Raw genomic sequence first — 19259 nt, 5'->3', positions numbered from 1 at the left:
TTTGTGTATTAGGTGTGGGAGCAGGACCGAAAGACGTAGAGCCAGTAGTTTAGTAAAGATTTGCAAATCAGCATTAAGGAGTGCTATGGGCCTATAATTGGCACATTCCATAGCATCCTTCCCCGGTTTGGGTATAAGCGTAATATATGAATGTAACATACTTGTGGGTATAGGGGAGCCAGTGAGGAAGCTATTAAATAATTTAACTAAATAGGGGGTGAGTCGATCCGCAAATGCCTTGTAGTAAAAATATGTCAGACCATCTGGACCCGGTGATTTTCCATTAGGAAGTAATTTAAGCACCTCTTCTACCTCTTCACACGTGATTTCTTTATTCAGTGTATTTACAGCACTCTGAGTAAGAGTAGGCAACTTACACTGCTCAAGAAAGGAGTGGATTAGCTTCCTCTGCTTTCCTGGGTCTGTAGGAAGAGAGCTAGGCAAAGAATACAGTCTTGATAGATAATCCTGAAAGATCTTTGCAACTTTAGTGGGGTCATAGAAAATATTCCCCCCAGAATCTCTTAAGGCATAAACGGATGAGTTCCCCCTATCCTCTCTAAGTTGGCGAGCCAAGAGGGAGTGAGATTTATTTCCTTTGTCATAGTATTTATGCCTGCTATAAAGTAGTAATTTTTCTGTTATATTGACCTCTAGGTCCTTCAGTTGGGCACGAGTCTTTACTATACCTCTAAGGGTACGTATTGATGGGTTAAGGGTCATTCTATTTTCTAAGTCTCTGAGACTTCTGAGGAGCTGATCTCTCTAATAAAGTCTGTCTTTTTTGATACTGGAGCTTAATACTATGCATTACCCTCTAAAAATGGCCTTATGGGCTTCCCAAACCGTAGAAAACTTAGGCACTGTCCCCTTGTTGTTCTTGAAGTATTCTATCAGTCCTGCTTCCAGTTTGTCTCTGTAGGGAGTTCTATTGTGCGTGGTGTTGTCTGATCTAGGGTGAGAGTCATTGGCGCGTGGTCTGACCAAGTTATTGCACCAATATCCACATTGCTCGTCAATCTAAGGGCTTGAATGTTGCCAAAGAAGAAGTCGATCCTGGTGTGTGTACCATGAGGGGGAGAGTAGAAGGTAAAGGTTTTTTCTGAGGGATGTTTAACTCTCCACAAATCAAATAAGGCAAACCTGCGGATCAGTCTTCGAAAGGCGGCAGTCAATTTATGCTGAGAAGGGCTCGACAATTGATTGTTAATGGTCAACTTGTCTAAAGAGTCAGAGAAAATAGTGTTAAAATCTCCACCCACAATCCACGCTGAGGAGGGAAGGTGTGTGAGTTTGAGGAATACCCGGTTCAAAAAGAGGATCTGAGAGGTATTAGGGGTGTAAATATTACACAAAATGATCGGAAGATCCTTATATGTCCCTTGTAGGATAAGGTACCTACCCTGTGGGTCTGCCAAGGAGGTCGTAACTTGAATGGGACAGGTCCTTGATATCAAAATCGCCACACCGGCTTTTTTCCTTTCCTGTGAAGCTAAAAAATCATAGGGTACAGATGTTTAGCAAAATTGCAGTTCCCATTGAGGTTCAAGTGCGTTTCTTGCAAGAAAACCACATCAGCTCGCTGGGTCTGCATCTCACCAATCGCCATACGCCTCTTAATGTTTGAGTTTAAACCCTTAACATTTAACGTTAAAAGTTTAACCATATTTTAAGTTGTAGTAGTATAATGCAAAATTAGCATTACATACGAAGGCTAACCGGGTATTGCCCATCTCACAACTGCCTAAAGGCCCACGATGGATGGCTCTCAATGGGGTACAGAGGATTCCCTCACCACAATTAGGGTAGACACATAAGGAATGGGAAAAGACAATGACAAAACACATAACATATAGAGCATAACATTTACATGTCACAAATGTTACCGGAGAGGAGTGAAGCCATGAGCAAAACCCTTTACCTCCGCCACCGTCCTCTCCGGCCAGGGTCAAAGAAGAAAAAATTGGCATAACTTAAAAAACTTTACCAATATCTAAACCCTAACCTCCTTTACCAACTCTTCCGTAGGAGGAACCAGGGTAACTCTAACCCTTGAAGGGGGTTTGTAGCTATGGACACTCTGCTATCGCAGTCAGTATCGGAAGCTAGATTCAAAACATCTATAAGAGAGGAGTATTCAATTCTCACCGCCCTAGTAGCAAACCAATGCAAATTTTATGAGGAGTCATAACCAGATATATTAATATCAAAAAAAGAAAAAAAAAAAAAAGTAAAACAGCTACTTATGAAAGAAAGGACCAACGAAAGTCCCTGTAATAAACAAGGGAGGGCATGAAGCCAACCCCCCCCATTACACCCAAAGGGAGCTGCAGCTTGAAACCAGAGATTCAAACAAGGGGCTCCAGTTCCAGAAGAGAAAAAAAATAAATAAAAATTGTTATCTCAGGTTGGAGCTGGTCGTGCCTTAGGCCGTGATGAGGGAGATTCCACCCTAGAGTCCACTTGCTGCCAGACTGGACAGGGTGGATTGGATGGCATCTCTAATTCCCAGTCTACCAGGGTGGGTGGAGGGATTCCCAGGTCAGTGCAGAAGGCCGGGAGGTCCCGAGTTGAGCGTAGCACAGCCGTATGACCATCTTTTGAGGCTATGAGGGCAAATGGGAACCCCCAGCGATGTCGGATGCCCTTATCTTTTAAGGATGCAAGTAGTGGCTGCAGGTGTCTCCTTTTCTGTAGGGTGATCCAAGATAGATCAGGAAATAATTGGATCCGAGTCCCTTGATATTCAATTCTCTCTGAGGTACGGGCTTTAGCCATAATGGACTCTTTTAGTTGGAAGTCGTGGACGCAGCAGATAATGTCACGATATTGATTTTGAGGCCCCCTGGGGCGTAATGCTCTATGCGCTGTCCAATTTTATCCTTTGAGTTGTAGGACGCTCCAGCACAGTGTTAAATATAGTTTCAAGTATGGCATGGACATCCTCCTTACCCGTGGTCTCAGGGACACTTCTCACTCGGATATTATTACGGCGTCCTCGGTTATCCAGATGTTTGTTAGTTTCACTCAGAGCCTGAGCATAGGAAGTCATGTTTTTCTGTAATTTGATAATGTACTGTCTAGTGGCATTGTGTTCCCTTTCCACTGAGTCCACTATCTGCCAGTAGCCCAACATCTTGACGGATTGAGTTAATTTCTGACTTAGAGTTTTCTTTCACCTCTGAGATCAGGGATTTGAAGTCTTCCTTGGTAGGAAGGAGATCCAGATACTTTTTAAATCTTCTATGGTCAAAATGGTGTTCCATATCTCCCAACTCAGTCTCTGATGGGGAGTCACGTGACCCTCCCCGTCCTCCTGCTGAGACACCAGAGCAGACAGTGAAGGCGTAGTGTCTAGGTCCATATCCAATGGATCCGACCACGCACTTTTATTTTTCGCCTGGCTGCCCTTAAGGGTTGATTGTTTTTGTGCCTTAGGTGGCATAGGATCTCTCACAGCACAGTTTTTCTTAGTAAGAAACTTGTCCAATGGAGTCACAAACGGCTATCCCCTTCTTAATCTGATTTACCACCCTGGTCCACTTCTCCTCCTCAGCCCAGCCAGATCGTTACTCAGTCAGTGCAGTGTATTATGTCTCTTTTCAGTATTCCTTATGTATAGGAGACTATTAAAGTTGTAGCTGTCCACTTATATCCTCTATTCGGGCGGTAGAATGAGCCTCCCCTCTACTCAGACATTATACAGGGTTACATTACTCCTTCACAGCTCCATCATGCAGTGTTTTCTTTGCAGCAAGTCAGTGTCACAGTGACCACCAGGTGGCAATAGGGTAATGTGCAGGGAGCCAAGGAATGTCCACTAGGTGTCAGTGCAGACCTTTTTTCAGCCGAGCACTTAGAGAAAAGCTTTATCCAGTAGGTGGCAGTGCAGAGCTCTGTAAAAGCTTTCCTGTTTTTTTAAGGCAACTGCAGCACAATTTCCCGCCCTCTTCTTCTTCAGCTCTCAAAGCCTGCAAAATGGCGTCGCCCACATGGAGCCCTGGTGTCCCGAGGGGGGCGCAATCACAGCTGCTGCACCTCTGGGGTACAACCACTCCGTCACTTGGAAATGCCTCCTTCTCCTCAGGGACACTATCTCTCCTGTTTCTGAACTGGGACAGCACTGAAGGTGAGACTCAGGCCTGCACTCTGACTATGTGGAGGAGCTATCAATCTGCAGCAACGTATTAGAATACCTCCACGGAAGAATTTTTTCAGAGGAATATTTTTGAAGGAAGAAGAAAAGAAGTTGAGGATGAAATCCACCAAGAAAGTTTCTTATAGAAAATCACTGGAGGAGAGTTCTGTTAACAAATCATATGCATGTGAGTAGTCTGTATATACAATATATGCAATAAGGAGCTGAGTGGGGAGATAATGGGATACCTGGTTTGTATGTTTCACTTTCACTTCCGGGTCTGCAGCATTAAATAGCCTGTGGACGCCGAGAAACGCCACACACAGCCATAACCTGGGAAGGTGGCGTACAAATAAAGAACAAACCATCCATTCTCGTGCCCCCACTACCAACCTCCACTATATTGAATATACTTCTTCAATTTTGCCTTTTAGAAGAAATTCCACTCCACCAATGTAAACGAACTCTAAATCACTGTGATCCAGGTAATATTTATTAACCACTCAAATCTACCATATATAGACTGCATAGAATCTAATAGTGGATAGAGGGACCTGTACAGCCATATGTTTTCATACCCTGACCCCTGACTCACGATTTTGCTAGTGTGATCTTTTGCAATTATATGCTACGTCTATGTGGTACTGAACAGTCCTAAGTCTTACCTGATATAGCTGAGTACTATTGCAGATTGCAGAACTTATATCCTTTTATACGAATCTTGTTTCAGATGGAGGTACCCTTCATTATATTATAGCAGCATTATTTCCTCATGGTGATAATAATCTGAAGCAATTACTAGGTATTGAAATATACGTCACAATATGTTGAAATATTACTACATAGAAACATTCTATTTTAATTCTAACCCCTCTATTTATAAAGGTATAATTAACCACGGAAACTCTCCAATCAGGACGAGAGACCACATAGCTCACTACCCCCACATCAAAGGACGTGGTAATATCAAAGAAAAACCTGTGAAACATACAAACCAAGTATCCCATTATCTCCCCACTCAGCTCCTTATTACATATATTGTATATACAAACTACTCACATGCATATGATTTGTTAACAGAAATCGCCTCCAGTGATTTTCTATAAGAAACTTTCTTGGTGGATTTCTTCCTCAACTTCTTTTCTTCTTCCTTCAAAAATATTCCTCTGAAAAAATTCTTCCGTGGAGGTATGTTAATATGTTGCTGTAGATTTGTCATAGTACATAAATTATTTTTGTTGTAACCAAGCTGTACTGTTGCGTTAGTTCATCTGACTACATTTATCTTTGTGGATATCCCTGAAAATTATGTATATAATGTAATATTCCATGTAAATATGTATTTATGTATTATATTGTAAAATTGTTATTTTTTTCACTTTTTCCAGTGACTTGGCGTGAAAAAGGCCTTACAAGGCCGAAACGTCCCATGTCTTTTCTGTCACCTTATTAATAAATATACAAGTTCTTTTGCAAAGAAAAACTCAACTCTGTCTTATTTTTCACTTTTTATACAAAAAAAAAAAGAGAGTGCAGTGTTTGACCTATCCTGTAATTTAGGGAGAATGTTTTAGTCTCTACTTGGATCTAAGTTATGAAAATTGAGGTTACCTGAACTGGCACCTGCATTAGTTCTAGGAAACACCACAGTCCGATTCTTTATTTCTACTTTAGAGGAGGGAGATTTGGAGGCGTATTTCATTACTTGACTTGGCACTTCAAGATGAGGGGAGAGCATAGACAATGACTTTGGTACTCCATTTGCAGACACAACTGGGATTGCCTCACTTATTACCTGAACTTTAACAATCTGCAGAATAAAGAATTTAATAAAAAATAGGACTGACCATATACTAAAGAAAACAACAGCTCAGACAGTAAGACCGCATAGTTGCTTCAATTACTTTAAAAACTAACCTCCCACAAATAGGAAAATATGTTAATATCACCAACAATATCCATATATAAAATATACCTTTTGCCCAATGTCACTATGGATATAAATCTGGCCACTCCATGGAAGCATGCTCTGCTTTGTGGACATCAAAGGATTTGGACTCACTAAAATAATTGCATGGCTCCTATAAAAAGTAAATGTATTAGTTCACCCTAGTACAGGCTCCTGAAATCCAACTATAAGAGTGTGACTTACTGAGGCTGGACACTTCCGTGCTGGGGTTTGATAGTAAGACAGTGAGCAGGCCAAGATAGATCAAATTGCAATGATTTTGGAGAATTGTTCATAATTTGGATATGGCCTGTTGCTGGCAAGCCACCTAAAAGAGAGGAGTCTTATTAAAATAAAAATATCAATAATAATTTGTAGATTGCCATTTCATTTAGGAAGCTATGTCAGTGAGGTGGAAGCACATGTTTGGTAAACTTTTAGCCAAGAACCCAAACATATATAACAGGTAAATCAACTCTGCGCCAACCAATATAAAAGATCAAATTCAAGTGCTCTATTCAAGAGCAAACAAAAAGTACAGACTGGCAAAGCTCGTGGAAGACCAATGGAGGAGAAAAAAAAAAAAAGTTAACATAAAACTATCTGATATTGTTATTATAGTGTGGATGTGTCCGTTACAATTTGGGACTTTAGCAATAAAGTAATATTACGGTTTGATGTTCTACCTTTACTTTATTTGAAAGCTTCTTAAAACAAAAGATGAACATATGATTGCCTCCTATATCTGACAATTTTATTCATTTATAACCCATTTAACTTTTGCTGAACATTAAAGGAAATCTGTCACCAGGTTTTTGCTACCCCATCTGAGGGCAGCATAATGCAGAAACAGAGACCCGGATTCCAGTGATGTAGAGAAATAGATATAAAAATGGCGATATCAGGCGTTGCAGGTCTGATGAAGGAGACGAACCGTCCCAGAAACGTGTTGTATTAATAAAAAGTAAGATATTACAGTGTCTTCCCTCATTGATCTGCAGCGCCTGATATCGCCGTTTTTATATCTATTTCTTTACATGTTATTTCCCCTCTGCGGGTTGCGACTGGGGCAGCAGCGATCAATCAGAAATCCTCCACTGAGGCTAGGAACAGCCGGAGGGAACATGGAATCACTCACTGACAGCTCCAGGGGCGACTATGTATCCTCCTGCTTACTTCGCTCTGGTCTCTGCTTGTGAGGTCTGAGGTGGATTCGCCTGCTAGCGTTGCATCCTCGTGCTGGTTTCTCTCTGATAAGCTTTGGTCTGTTCTATTAACTGACAGTGATTTGCTTAAGGCTCTTACTCCACATCCAGCCATTACATGGCGGAGATCGTGTACTCTTAAGGACTTACTGACTGAAAGCCACTATGTCCCTCCGCGTGGTAAGTTCATTTTTGACAGTCGGGGTCCCCCTTGGGGCTGCTCCCCCTGTGGTACATGTTCTGCCTGTCCTTTTGTTACCAAGAAATTGGAGTTCACAAGTTCACGGGGTGATAAGATTTTCAAAATTGTCCACTATCTCTTGTGGAACTGAGGCGGTGATTTACCATCTCACATGCCCCTGTGGCCTTATCTACATTGGCATAACGACATGCACTTTGCGTGTTCGTACACAGGAGCATATGCGGGACATTAAAATGTGGCTAAATAATTTGAGCCAGAAAAACTGATAACCATTCCTAAACATTTTTTCAATTTTCACGCAAGTAATCCTCAGGGCCTGTGCGCACATGGGATTGACCGCATGTACATGGACATCAGGGGTGGTGATGTGAAGCGTAAACTTTTGCAGAAGAAGATTAGGTGGAAGACTATTTTGGAGACAGTCGCCCCATTGGGTCTTAATGAGGCAGTCAGCTTTAAGTCTTTTTTGTAACTCTGAGTGAATTTTAGGGTGGGTCTTTTTTTGTTGCATTGATTCTGGTTTTAATTCACTTTCTTTTTCTGTTATCTTAGGAGCCTTGCGATATTTCCCTTTATTTGCATCTGTGGTGTACCATCATCTCGGATCCCATGTGATCTGAGGCGATTGTTCATAAGCTACAAATGGGGAAGCTACATCATGGGGACCCTTCACCATTTGGACTTCTTATCGACATGGATCTCTACATATGATCAATATGTATTATCGTGATTGTTCAGTATATGATGTCCGAAGACATTGAGTACCATATGCTTCATATAAGATATCTTGTCTGATAATACAGGCCTGCTGATATGCATATTGGTCTGCAACTGCTTTCTCTAATCCTGTCCCCACTGTAATGTTCCCCTTACTATTTGACATTTTTATGGACAATGATGTCCATTTTTCTATATTCATTGATTTTGGTTTTTTTTTCAAATAGGCAATTGACCTTTTTTCCCCTTTCATGCTGATATTAGACATCTGGGTGATAATTTTTCCCCCAGCATGTACCTATCCACCTGGAAGATATCTCTTTGCTATCCCCGATTGACTTTTTCCTACGCTCACGCTGTATTAGTACATTACCATAGAGAGGAGTGGGCGTATACGATTAGGACTTCTCCTTTTTCTATGACGTACAAGCCCCGATCCTTTGGATGGTACATCCATTTATCCAGCACAGACGTGCCAAGGTGATCTGCTGTCTGTCCCCCCTCCCCCTGGCCTGGACTTGGGCGCGCTCCCAGGGTGAATGTGCGGATGAAATCTTTCCTCCTTGCATTCATGCCTGGTGGGCTCGGCGTCTCCCGCCGTAGGGGGCGTGGCATCATGATGTTGCGCGTGCCGATTTGCTAAATGGCTCCCTCACCTCTAAATATATTTTCTGCACTTAGCACTCTAAGTCACGCCTCCTGATGAAGCCTTCCGGTGAAACGTGCGTCGAGGCCTCGCCCCACGCCTGGTATGCCTGATTTTTCCCTGCTCTGAACATGTCGCAAGGTATTGTATCTTTGGTCGTTCTAGCTGCCCTTTTATGAGGAGACACAGATTTCCCTCTGCTGTCATTCATTACTCTCTCTGCGGCAGCTTGGTTTACTGCAGGACTTTAACACATGTACACATACTTTGTCAGCAGGTGTCACTGCCATCTTGTGGCCATTCCAGGAATTTCTTGTGGGTTATGTTTCTGAGCAAGGGCTTTTCTATCTTTCCCTGCTACCACTGTGCACTTGTATTATCACCTTTTGTACCAATGAATTATATTTTTGTATTTGACTATACATTCCTGGTGGTCCTTTCTTTTCAGTGTACCCCTGACTTTTGATTCTATATAACATCATCACAGGGGTCACAACTTTTAGGTTTTATATTTGTTTCTCTCTGGGTCTGCATGTGAGATTTGAGGCAGGCAGCACCCATCCAGGAAGTGAGTGAGCCCATTCATCATTCTGAGGTCACTGTCGTGCATGCATGCTGTATGCAGTGTTTTTCCTTCTGCACAACCTCCTCAGGTACGCACATTATTTACTTCCCCTGTTCCATTTCGGACCAGGTTTCTACACAGGAGCACACCTTGTCTATTCTAGTTTTTCAGGATTTCAGTGATGTGTCACTTACTTAGCTGTTTGCTGTCAGTTTGATAAAATCAATGTTTTCTCTGATGCAGATCTAGCAGTTATACAGAGCTCATTAATATGCTGGACTACCTGCAGAACACCAATTAGTCCTGTAATGATAATCTACTGCTGATTAATCAGTGATTTTATCAAAGCTACACTAAACAACCCAGTAAGTGATCTATGGCTGGAATCAGGGTCTCTGCCCCTACGTTTTGCTGCTCTCAGATTAGGTGGCAAAAACCTGGTGACCGATTCCCTTTAACACTCTTACATTTCTGTTACCATAAAGTTTTTCATTTGAACAGTCAAATTTTAGTCTGGGCAAAATAAAATATTCGCAAGAGGTTTGGAGTAGTGATAAATTGTGGTGAGTGAACACTACCATGCTCTGATGTTTAGTACTTGTTAAAAGTAGAGCGGGGGGAAGTGACGTTGGACGCCGCGCCATGAACTTCTGGTTTGGGGTCACGGACGCCAGGGCCGACATTACCGCTCTGGTGAGTACTATAAAAACCTGGCACATACACCCCACATTCACCCTCACGAAGAAGCCCCTGGCGAAACACGTGTTAGGGTATTCTATATTTTCTTCCTTGCTCTTAGCGCCTTTATCTTGCAGCCTGACACTGGTCTGTATGGCTGCGTCTGTATCCCCTTGCCTCTCCATGCCTCTTTCTGTTATCCTGGGACCTTGGACCTATGCACTAATTGTTTGCCTCCTCTGTTAGTATTTGCTGCTATTTGGTACTCTGGGTCAGTGCAATAATCATTGTTTTTCTGCTGCTATTCAGGTATTTTGGGTCAGTGCAATAAGTATTGGGCTATACTTTATATACACCAATTCAAAAATCTTTTTGACATTTTCTGCCCATTCTGTTGCTATTTAATTATCATTATATTGGGGTCTGTGCAATTAATATTGGGCAACCTTATTTTTACCAACTTTTGGTTCTTTATCTAGTGATTTCATTATTTTATTTTACTTGGTTATCCCCTGTGCTATACAAGTATTCCACAAGATCTGTATTAAATATATGACATGCCTTTTTTCTTTATTTTAAAACAGACATCAAAATCTCCTGACCACACATGAGAAAAGCTATATTTTTCAATAATATGATATTCATACAGGTACATACAGTACTAAATCACAATTCACACCATAAGACATACTTAATATCATCTGAACTGGTAAGGTAGCACGAAGAAAAAATTGTGAGGCCATAAGCCACAATACAACTATGAAGGGGGGGGGGGAAACAACTCCTAAAACTCAATTCAATCCTAGGAAAAATGGAGTCATACATCAGCCAACTGTAACAAACAATAAAGTTTATTGAAAAATCACAAAAATAGCAAGAGACCTACCTAAAAGGTAAAATCAGAGGTGAAGACTCATGCATAAAAGACAGATAGTGCAGGAATAAAATGTTATGGTTTACAGCTCCTATACAGATACAATGCTAGTAACTACAATAGGCAGTAATGAATACTTATTATTATAGTATAACTACAAAAAAAAGTGTCCCCTAAACCATTTACAAAACCAAATAAAATACAGGAAGAAAGATCACATACCAGCAGCAGGCGCTCTCAATATTAAGGCCTCCGGCTGGACACTCCATGGACGCTGATCAAGAATGCTCTTTTGGGACGAGACATTATTATTTGGCAAAATAGGTCCTTGTGGGCCTCTGACTGGTAACACATCCAGTGACGCATTGCTAAAGCTTCGCTCTTTATTTCCTAAGGGGCTATGTATGAATCAAATGGGGGGAAAGGAGGGGAAAGAAAAAAAAAGTCAGAAATATTTTGCAGTAAATCCTTGCAAGTGCACATTTTTAGTATTTGCAGCAGAATTTTCTGCACCAAACTGTAGGTAGGAAAAACGCTGCATATAATATATGCGCTTGTGACACTTCCTTTTGCTGGAACAGTAAAAAGCAGCATTTTTTTAGCCATGAAAACACATGAGAAAAATGCAGCAAAACCGCAATGTGTGAACAAGCAGTTAGCAAAAGTAAAAGACAGACAAGACACACAAGACGGACCGGGAAAACAAAAACAAAAAAAAAAGGAGACAATGAGCACATTATCAACAGTCTCAGTGAGACATCAGAAATATTTGAGGTAAGACTGCAACAATGGAAACTATTTGTAAGTTCCATACATAGTGTGTTGTGTTTTTTTACATTATATGTATGACTCCAAACTATATTATATGAATGGAACTAATAATTAAAGGAAACTTATCAGCCATTTTTACCTCCTTAATCAATTTATGTGAGTGTCAGGCCCTTTTATATAAGTCAGTCAATCCCTTTATGACCCCAAATCATTGTTCCTGCGGTGAGAAATCGCATTTTGAGGTTGTGTTGGGAAGTGATGATGCACTACTAGCTTCTCATCCTCACACTGTATTTCCTACCCAGCAGCACCCTCCCCTGGCTGACTGACAGGTCAATGCCCATATACCAGAGGAAGCGACCAGGAAAGAGTGCTGAAATACAGCATCAGGCTAAGAAACTTGAAAGACATCGTCATGCCACAGTGCACTACTAGACAGAACTTTAAAATGTTATTTCTCAGTGTGGAGCATGGCTTTGGGGTCCTAAAAGAATCGATTGGCTTTTATTTTAAAGGGCTACAGAGTAATAAATAATTTTGCACGGGGATTAAAGTTTCTGATAGGTTCCCTTTAAGCAGCAATTTTAATGGAGGTGGTCGATCTCCAGGTTTATCCTTGCACAAGAAACTTAATTCTGGCATTCTATATGGTACGTCAGATTGATATTATGTAGTTATGGTTTCTGTTGAAGTCAGAGTTGTTAATGACCAAAATTACAAAACTAATTTTAGGCATTACCTGGCGGATTTACTGTTTCGACAAGGCGGCAAAGATGCTCCATTATTCACTTCTGAGGCACTTCCAAAAACAGAGAGTGTAACCTTATGCATATTGTTAAAGAAAACCTGGACATCATTTGGTCTTTGTGGCAAATCACACACTGAAAAAAGAAAAGCAAGAATCTGATTTAACATTTTGTAGCTGATCAGGCAGAATTACGCCTAAAAATGTACACTTTAGAGTTGAAATTAAAGGAGTTGCCTAAGAGGAGACGCGATAGGACAAAGAGTTGACCCCTAGTGATCAGGCTGTGCTCTCTGCACGCCTTTATCCAGTGATTGTTTGGCTGGTCACGCTGGAATCAGAGGTCGAGCACACAGCAATAAGATATTTATTGCATATCCTTGAAGCACATCAAGCTCTCCAGAAACATCCCATGTGGGTTTACCTGGGCCACTGTGTAGGTGGTAAAGCACAAATATGCTTCTTATATTCAACAAGGAGGTCAAATACTGTTATGTGAAGACTGGTACAGAAAATACAACACATTATGACAGATGCAGCCATGAAGCTACAAACGATGGAATGCAATCTCACCTATACAATGTGATGGTGGGGGGAAAAAAATGGAAAACTGGTAATATAAAATCCAAATTGTTTTCTTGGTTTTGTATGTCAAAATCATGATTCATAAAATACAGAGGTGCAGATTTTAATACATAAAAAAAAAACTGTGGCAGGTTCCTTTTGTGCAGCAGACATGTGAATTACCTTCAGACACAAGGTGCTCACTGCGAAACTCTTCATCAAAGCTTATATTTCTGAACCTTGTATTCTCAGTAATGGTTTTCTGTGCAGATTCAGGCTTGTAGAGCAGTGCTCTGTTATGAAACAAAAACTATTGTTAAAAAGTAGGGGGAATCTTACCAGTATTACCACTATTTATTTATTCTTGATTATGTAGCGCTCTCATATTCCACGTCTCATTTGGCTAAGTTCTCATGATGTGCATTTGATAAGTTTTGGTGAGTCGGGGCGTGGCCTGAGCAGCATGTGAGGAAGACCTGTGTAGAGACAGCTCCTGCAAAAAACTCCTGTATAATCCTGTCCAGCTGGGGTTAAAGTTTGTTTTACTGCTTTCCTGGAGTGGTGACCTCTCCTAGACTGAGGGGGCTTCAAAGACCTGAGTGATATGACCAGAACTCGGGCTGATAAGAAGCGCGGGACACAGGCCACACTCATGGACGCTGGAGCTTCATGTGGGGGCAGGGCGTCTGATGCAATAGCTCGCCTCAGCAAGTTTGCACGAGATCAGCCTGAGATACCTGGAGCTGTTAAGCAGTGTGCCCTCAGCGTGGAGGAGATCCCAGGACAAGAACTGATGGAGGAGGAAGAGCAGCAGGGAGCTGTGAGTATGTTGGCTGCTGCCAATAATGTGGAGCAGGGGGACAACCTTAGAGCTACAGATGAAAACACAGATCCTGGGAGAGCAGAGCCCACCCTCAGTGATGTGCTTGCAGCAGTAAATACCTGCAACAATATGCTAGCCACTTTGAACATACAGATGGGAGGAATTAAAATGGACATTTCATCTATCAGGCACGAGTTGCAGGGGGTCAATGTACGGGTGGGGGCCCTGGAAGACCGGGTCAGTGCCACAGAGGATAAGCTTCCCCCTCTGACTCGGGACCTTGGCAGAGCAATCCACAATATCTCATTGCTTAGGGCTAAGGTGGACGATCTAGAAAACAGATCCCGCAGAAGCAATCTCCGACTGGTCGGGGTCCCAGAAAAGGCAGAAGGCAATAATCCAGTAGCTTTTTTTGAAATGTGGCTCCCCAAGACTTTGGGTATGGATCTGTTTTCTCCTTTCTTCACTATTGAGCGGGCACATAGGGTCCCCACTAGACCCCCACCACCAGGGGCACCCCCTCGTCCTATCCTCCTCAAGCTACTGCACTTCAGGGACAGGGACACTGCGCTCCGCAGAGCCCGGGAGATTAAGGATCTGGCTATTGACGGCCATAAGGTCTCACTGTACCCGGATTTTTCCACTGAAATCCAGCAGAGGAGAGCGCAATTTATTGATGTCAAAAAACGCCTGAGGCAGCTGCAGATCTCTTACTCAATGCTATACCCTACCAGGCTGCGAGTGGTGGCGGATGGTGGGACAAAGTTTTTTGACACTCCAAAGGATGCAGCCGCATGGCTCGATACCAATGAAAAAGGACTGCGCAGAAATCACCGCTGAGGATTATTGCGGATTCCTTGCTGTTGGACTTGCTGAGGTGAACGTGCTATGTTTCCCAGCTGGAACACTTATGGACGGTTGGCAGGAGCCACCCAGATAGGTTACTATGCAGTTGATGACTGTTCAGGAATTTAAACCGTTATGTGCTCTTAGGGTTATGTTTAGCCCCACTTCCCTCTGTTTGAGAGGAATGTCCTGGTTCACTGTGTATGTTTTTATGTTGTTTGACCTTTTCGTTTTATGCACCTGTTTAGTCTATGCTCATCTATGGGAACTGCTGCAGATGGGTCCGGAGGTCCCCGCTTGCTGCCCCCTGCTGTTACATATGTGTACTCACCCTTATGGCGAAGGAGGTTAATATAGTGGCCTGGAATGTGCGAGGATTGGGTGAAGCCACTAAAAGATGTGCAGTTTTTCTGTTTCTACAGCAGCTTAAGCCAGACATAATATTCTTATCAGAAACGCACTTGGTGAAGGAGCGGCTCCACTTGCTCCACAAAAAATGGATAGCCCATGAGTATCACTCTGTATATACCACACATTCCAGGGGGGTGAGTGTCCTGATACACAGGACAGTGCCGTTTGAGTGTCTTAAAGCTTCTGTGGATCAGGAGGGTAGATTTGTATGTCTTTACTGTGTCCTTCATAATGTGCGCTGTGTTCTAGTTGCAATTTATATTCCGCCGCCATACACAGGGGAACCATTGAAACGTATTCTCAATTTTGTTGCTTCCCTCCCTGAGGTCCCCACCCTATTAGTAGGAGACTATAATAATTACTTGCACCCGTATTGGGATAAGTTACATACAGGGAATATCTCAGTGGGGGCGGCAGCTACATCCCTTGCCAGACTGATGGAGGAGGTGGGATATGTAGATATTTGGCGTATTAGAAACCCGCAGGTCCGGCAGTACTCATGCTATTCTAGTTCTCATCATTCACTGTCCCGGATTGACCTCGCCATTGGAAATGCTCAGCTGCTGCCTTGTGTAGCTTCAGTCACGTACCTGGCCAGGGGGGTGTCTGACCACTCCCCACTACAGGTCCGTCTAAGGCTTGGGGACCCGGACCGGCTGGCGGGGATACCTTGGCGGCTCAACCCTTTTTGGATACAACTGATAGGGGGCACTCTGACTGACACTATACGGGAATATTTTGTGACAAATGACGGTACGGCATCTAAACATATAGTGTGGGACGCAATGAAGGCGTATGTTCGTGGGACATATATTAGGGAAATTTGCACCCGAAAGGCGAAAACAAGAGAGCGCACTAAGTATCTGACGGACACTTTAGGTGATGCAGAACGACTTCTTATATCTAACCCTACAGATGATGCCAAGCGGGACTTAGAGAGGGCGCAGAGAGCTCTGAGAGACCATATGACTTCCTTGGCCACTAACAAACGCTTTTTCCTTAAGCAGCGGTACTTTACGGAGGGGGAGAGTGTGGGACATCTCTTGGCTACAATTGCTAGGGCGCAGGAGGGATTGACCTATATCACCAAATTGAAACTTGACACTGGAGAGGAGGTGAGGGACAGCGGGAGGATTGTGGAGGTCATGCAACAGTATTACACCCAATTATACTCCTCTAAATCGCATTATGGGGATGAGGAACTGCGGGACTTTGTGGAGGAGATCACTCTCCCCAGTCTGTCAGATAGTGAGAGAGATTCCCTGAATAGAGATATAGACCTGGAGGAGCTGGAGGAGGCGCTCGGTCAAATCCAAAATGAAAAGGCCCCAGGTGCGGACGGACTCCCGGGTGAATTCTACAAATTATATACCCATCTGCTGCTGCCAAGACTCTTGGATGTGTTCAGAGATGCTGAGGAGAAGGGATCCCTCCCTGCATCCATGAGGGAGGCTATTATTGTTCTGATTTTAAAACCCGGGAAAGATCCGACCGCGCCTGACTCCTATCGCCCAATCTCGCTGCTTACATTAGATATTAAATTAATCGCTAAAATTCTAGCTAACAGGTTGTCCCGGGTGATCACGTCAGTGATCCACGAGGATCAGACTGGATTCATCCCCAATAAATCTACTTCCATTAATTTGCGACGTTTATTCCTGGGGATACAGCTAAGTTCTGAGGGGAGAAACAAGGAGAGAGCAGTCCTGTCATTAGATGCAGCCAAAGCCTTTGACAGTATTGAATGGAATTTCCTATGGGTAGTTTTGGAGAAATTGGGTCTTGGCTCCAGATTTATTGGCTGGGTCAAATTGTTATATGCCTCTCCGCGGGCCAGGATTCGAGTTAATCGTTGTACCTCCTCGTCTTTTAATTTGGCCAGGGGCACGAGACAGGGCTGTCCTCTCTCTCCATTACTATTTGCAGCGGCAATTGAACCATTGGCGGCTATGCTTCGTGCATCCGCTGGCGTAAAGGGGTTTGAGATAGGCGGTCTGGAGCATAAGGTTTCCCTCTATGCGGACGATTTGTTGCTGTATCTCAGGGAGGTGGGGACATCGGTGGGCCCAGCAATAAATATTATTATAGAATTTGGTAGGCGCTCGGGACTCCTAATAAACTGGAAGAAATCGGCCCTGCTCCCTATAGATCCACTCCCATCTAATTTTAGTACTCTGGGGCTGCCAATTCCGACGGTGGATAAATTTAAATACCTGGGGATTGTGGTTAGTGCCCGACCGCGTGATTACTACTCTCAAAATCTGGAACCAGTGTTGGCTCAGTTTAGGAACAAGATAGATGCCTGGTGTCGACTCCCACTGTCCCTTATTGGCCGTGCTAATCTACTAAAAATGGTACTGATGCCCAAACTTCTGTATCTTCTCCACAACGCCCCAATATGGATCCACTGGAAATTTTTCCGTAAAATCAACACTTTGTTTCGGGAACTCTTGTGGCAAAAGCAGCAGGCTAGAATCCGCCTTGAGACCCTGCAGAGAGGGAAGGAGGATGGGGGTCTGGCAGTCCCCAACCCGTGGGTTTATTATGTTGCGGCACAGATGCAGCACTTCAGGGGGTGGGGAAAGGATGAGGCATATGACGCTGGGGGCAAATTGGTGAGGGGCCTTGCAGAATGGGGACACCCAGTGGCTTTTTTGGATGCAGGATACTCACCCAGAGGAGGAACATTATATCCAACATTATCATTGATGTACAAGGTGTGGGATAGAGGGAAGCAGTTGCTGGGAATATCAGGAATGACTGAGTACTGGCCCTTATGGCATAATCGTGGACTGGCGGAGCTGCAGAGACTCCCGGGTTGGAGAATGTGGGTGAGCAGGGGGGTGCATCAGGTGTCTCAGATTCTTCAGAATAATATACTTAAAAGATTTGACCAGCTTCAAGCTGAGTTTGGGATACCGCACAGTTCCTTTTACCAATACCTGCAGCTCCGTCATGCCTATGAGACACAGACACGTCGTATGGACATTAGGATAGAGCGGAATCACACTCTTACTGAATTGTTGACATCTGATCGCTCCTATGGTATTATTTCTAGGTTGTATACAGTGATGTTATCTAGACACCTCGACAAATTCCCTTTGCAGGCTAGAGAGAAGTGGGAGAGGGACCTAGGCCCTATGACAGAGGAACAGTGGGGTGAGGTCCTGTCTCAGACTCCAAGCCTTGCTGTATCTGAAGGCCAACGACTGTCGCAGCTATTCCTGTTACATAGAGTATATAGGACACCTAGTCTATTGCATAAGATGGGAGTTAGGATGGATGATCTGTGTCCTAGGTGCGGACAGGAAGGTGCGAATCTGACGCATATGATGTGGTCCTGTGGGAACATTGAAGATTACTGGAGGGCAGTACTAGATTTGGTTAGACAAGTTTTCAATATCCGTCTACAGCCAAGACCTATTATATGTATCCTGGGTCTACTGGAGGGGGGGGTGGACTTGAGTTCGCCGGTAATGGTCGGTATTACACGTCTCTTGTACCAGGCTAGGAAACTGTTGGCCTACCACTGGTTGGACCCAGCGCCTCCGGTCATCGGGGATTTTAGGGAAAGAGTAAACGCTATACTTCGACTGGAGAGAGGAGTATACCTTAAAAGAAATGCATTGAAAAAGTTCTATAAGATCTGGGGGGCATGGTTGGATACCCCAGGCCTTCCCTCCTCGGCGTTACTGCAGGACAGTGCGAGCGACCAGGTCCTTCTCCTTCTGACCGGTTAACAAATTTCCTCAAATAGGGTGATATGCGTACTGCTGGAAGGTGTGTGCATGTATATGTGTGTGCATGTATATGTGTGTGCATGTATATGTGTGTGCGTGCGTGCGTGCGTGCGTGTATGTATATGTGTATATATATATAATGTCATAATGATGCTGGGTAAGCTATACTATGGAGAATATATTGGGAAATAATATGCACTTTGAGACCCATATTGAAATGAGACGTGGACTGCGGGTGCATTGTTTATTATGTTATTTGTGTGGTTTTTCTTATTGACTAAAGGTTTTTTTCCCTTTCTGTGATATTTCTATGGAGGGAATTATTTTATGTGTTGTATAATTTTGATGTTAAATAAAAATGAACCTGATTTAAAAAAAAAAAAGTT

General features: G+C 43.2%; 1 protein-coding gene across 5 annotated transcripts in view; it reads right to left on the bottom strand.

Annotated features, from left to right (window-relative positions):
- CEP192 (centrosomal protein 192) overlaps positions 1 to 19259 on the bottom strand; it is a 257759-nt gene that overhangs the window by 26473 nt on the left and 212027 nt on the right. For all 5 annotated transcript variants that reach the window (XM_075314589.1, XM_075314592.1, XM_075314593.1 and 2 more), the window contains 6 exons: positions 13237 to 13346; positions 12484 to 12625; positions 11196 to 11371; positions 6291 to 6414; positions 6114 to 6219; positions 5750 to 5948 (listed from right to left, as the gene is read on the bottom strand). In XM_075314589.1, coding sequence (XP_075170704.1) covers positions 5750 to 5948; positions 6114 to 6219; positions 6291 to 6414; positions 11196 to 11371; positions 12484 to 12625; positions 13237 to 13346 — 857 coding nt within the window. The remainder of the gene's footprint in view (positions 1 to 5749; positions 5949 to 6113; positions 6220 to 6290; positions 6415 to 11195; positions 11372 to 12483; positions 12626 to 13236; positions 13347 to 19259) is intronic.

This window comes from Anomaloglossus baeobatrachus, chromosome 6 (genome assembly GCF_048569485.1).
Source record: "Anomaloglossus baeobatrachus isolate aAnoBae1 chromosome 6, aAnoBae1.hap1, whole genome shotgun sequence".
Classification (NCBI taxonomy): domain Eukaryota; kingdom Metazoa; phylum Chordata; class Amphibia; order Anura; family Aromobatidae; genus Anomaloglossus; species Anomaloglossus baeobatrachus.
This window is presented reverse-complemented; position numbering and strand designations above follow the sequence as displayed.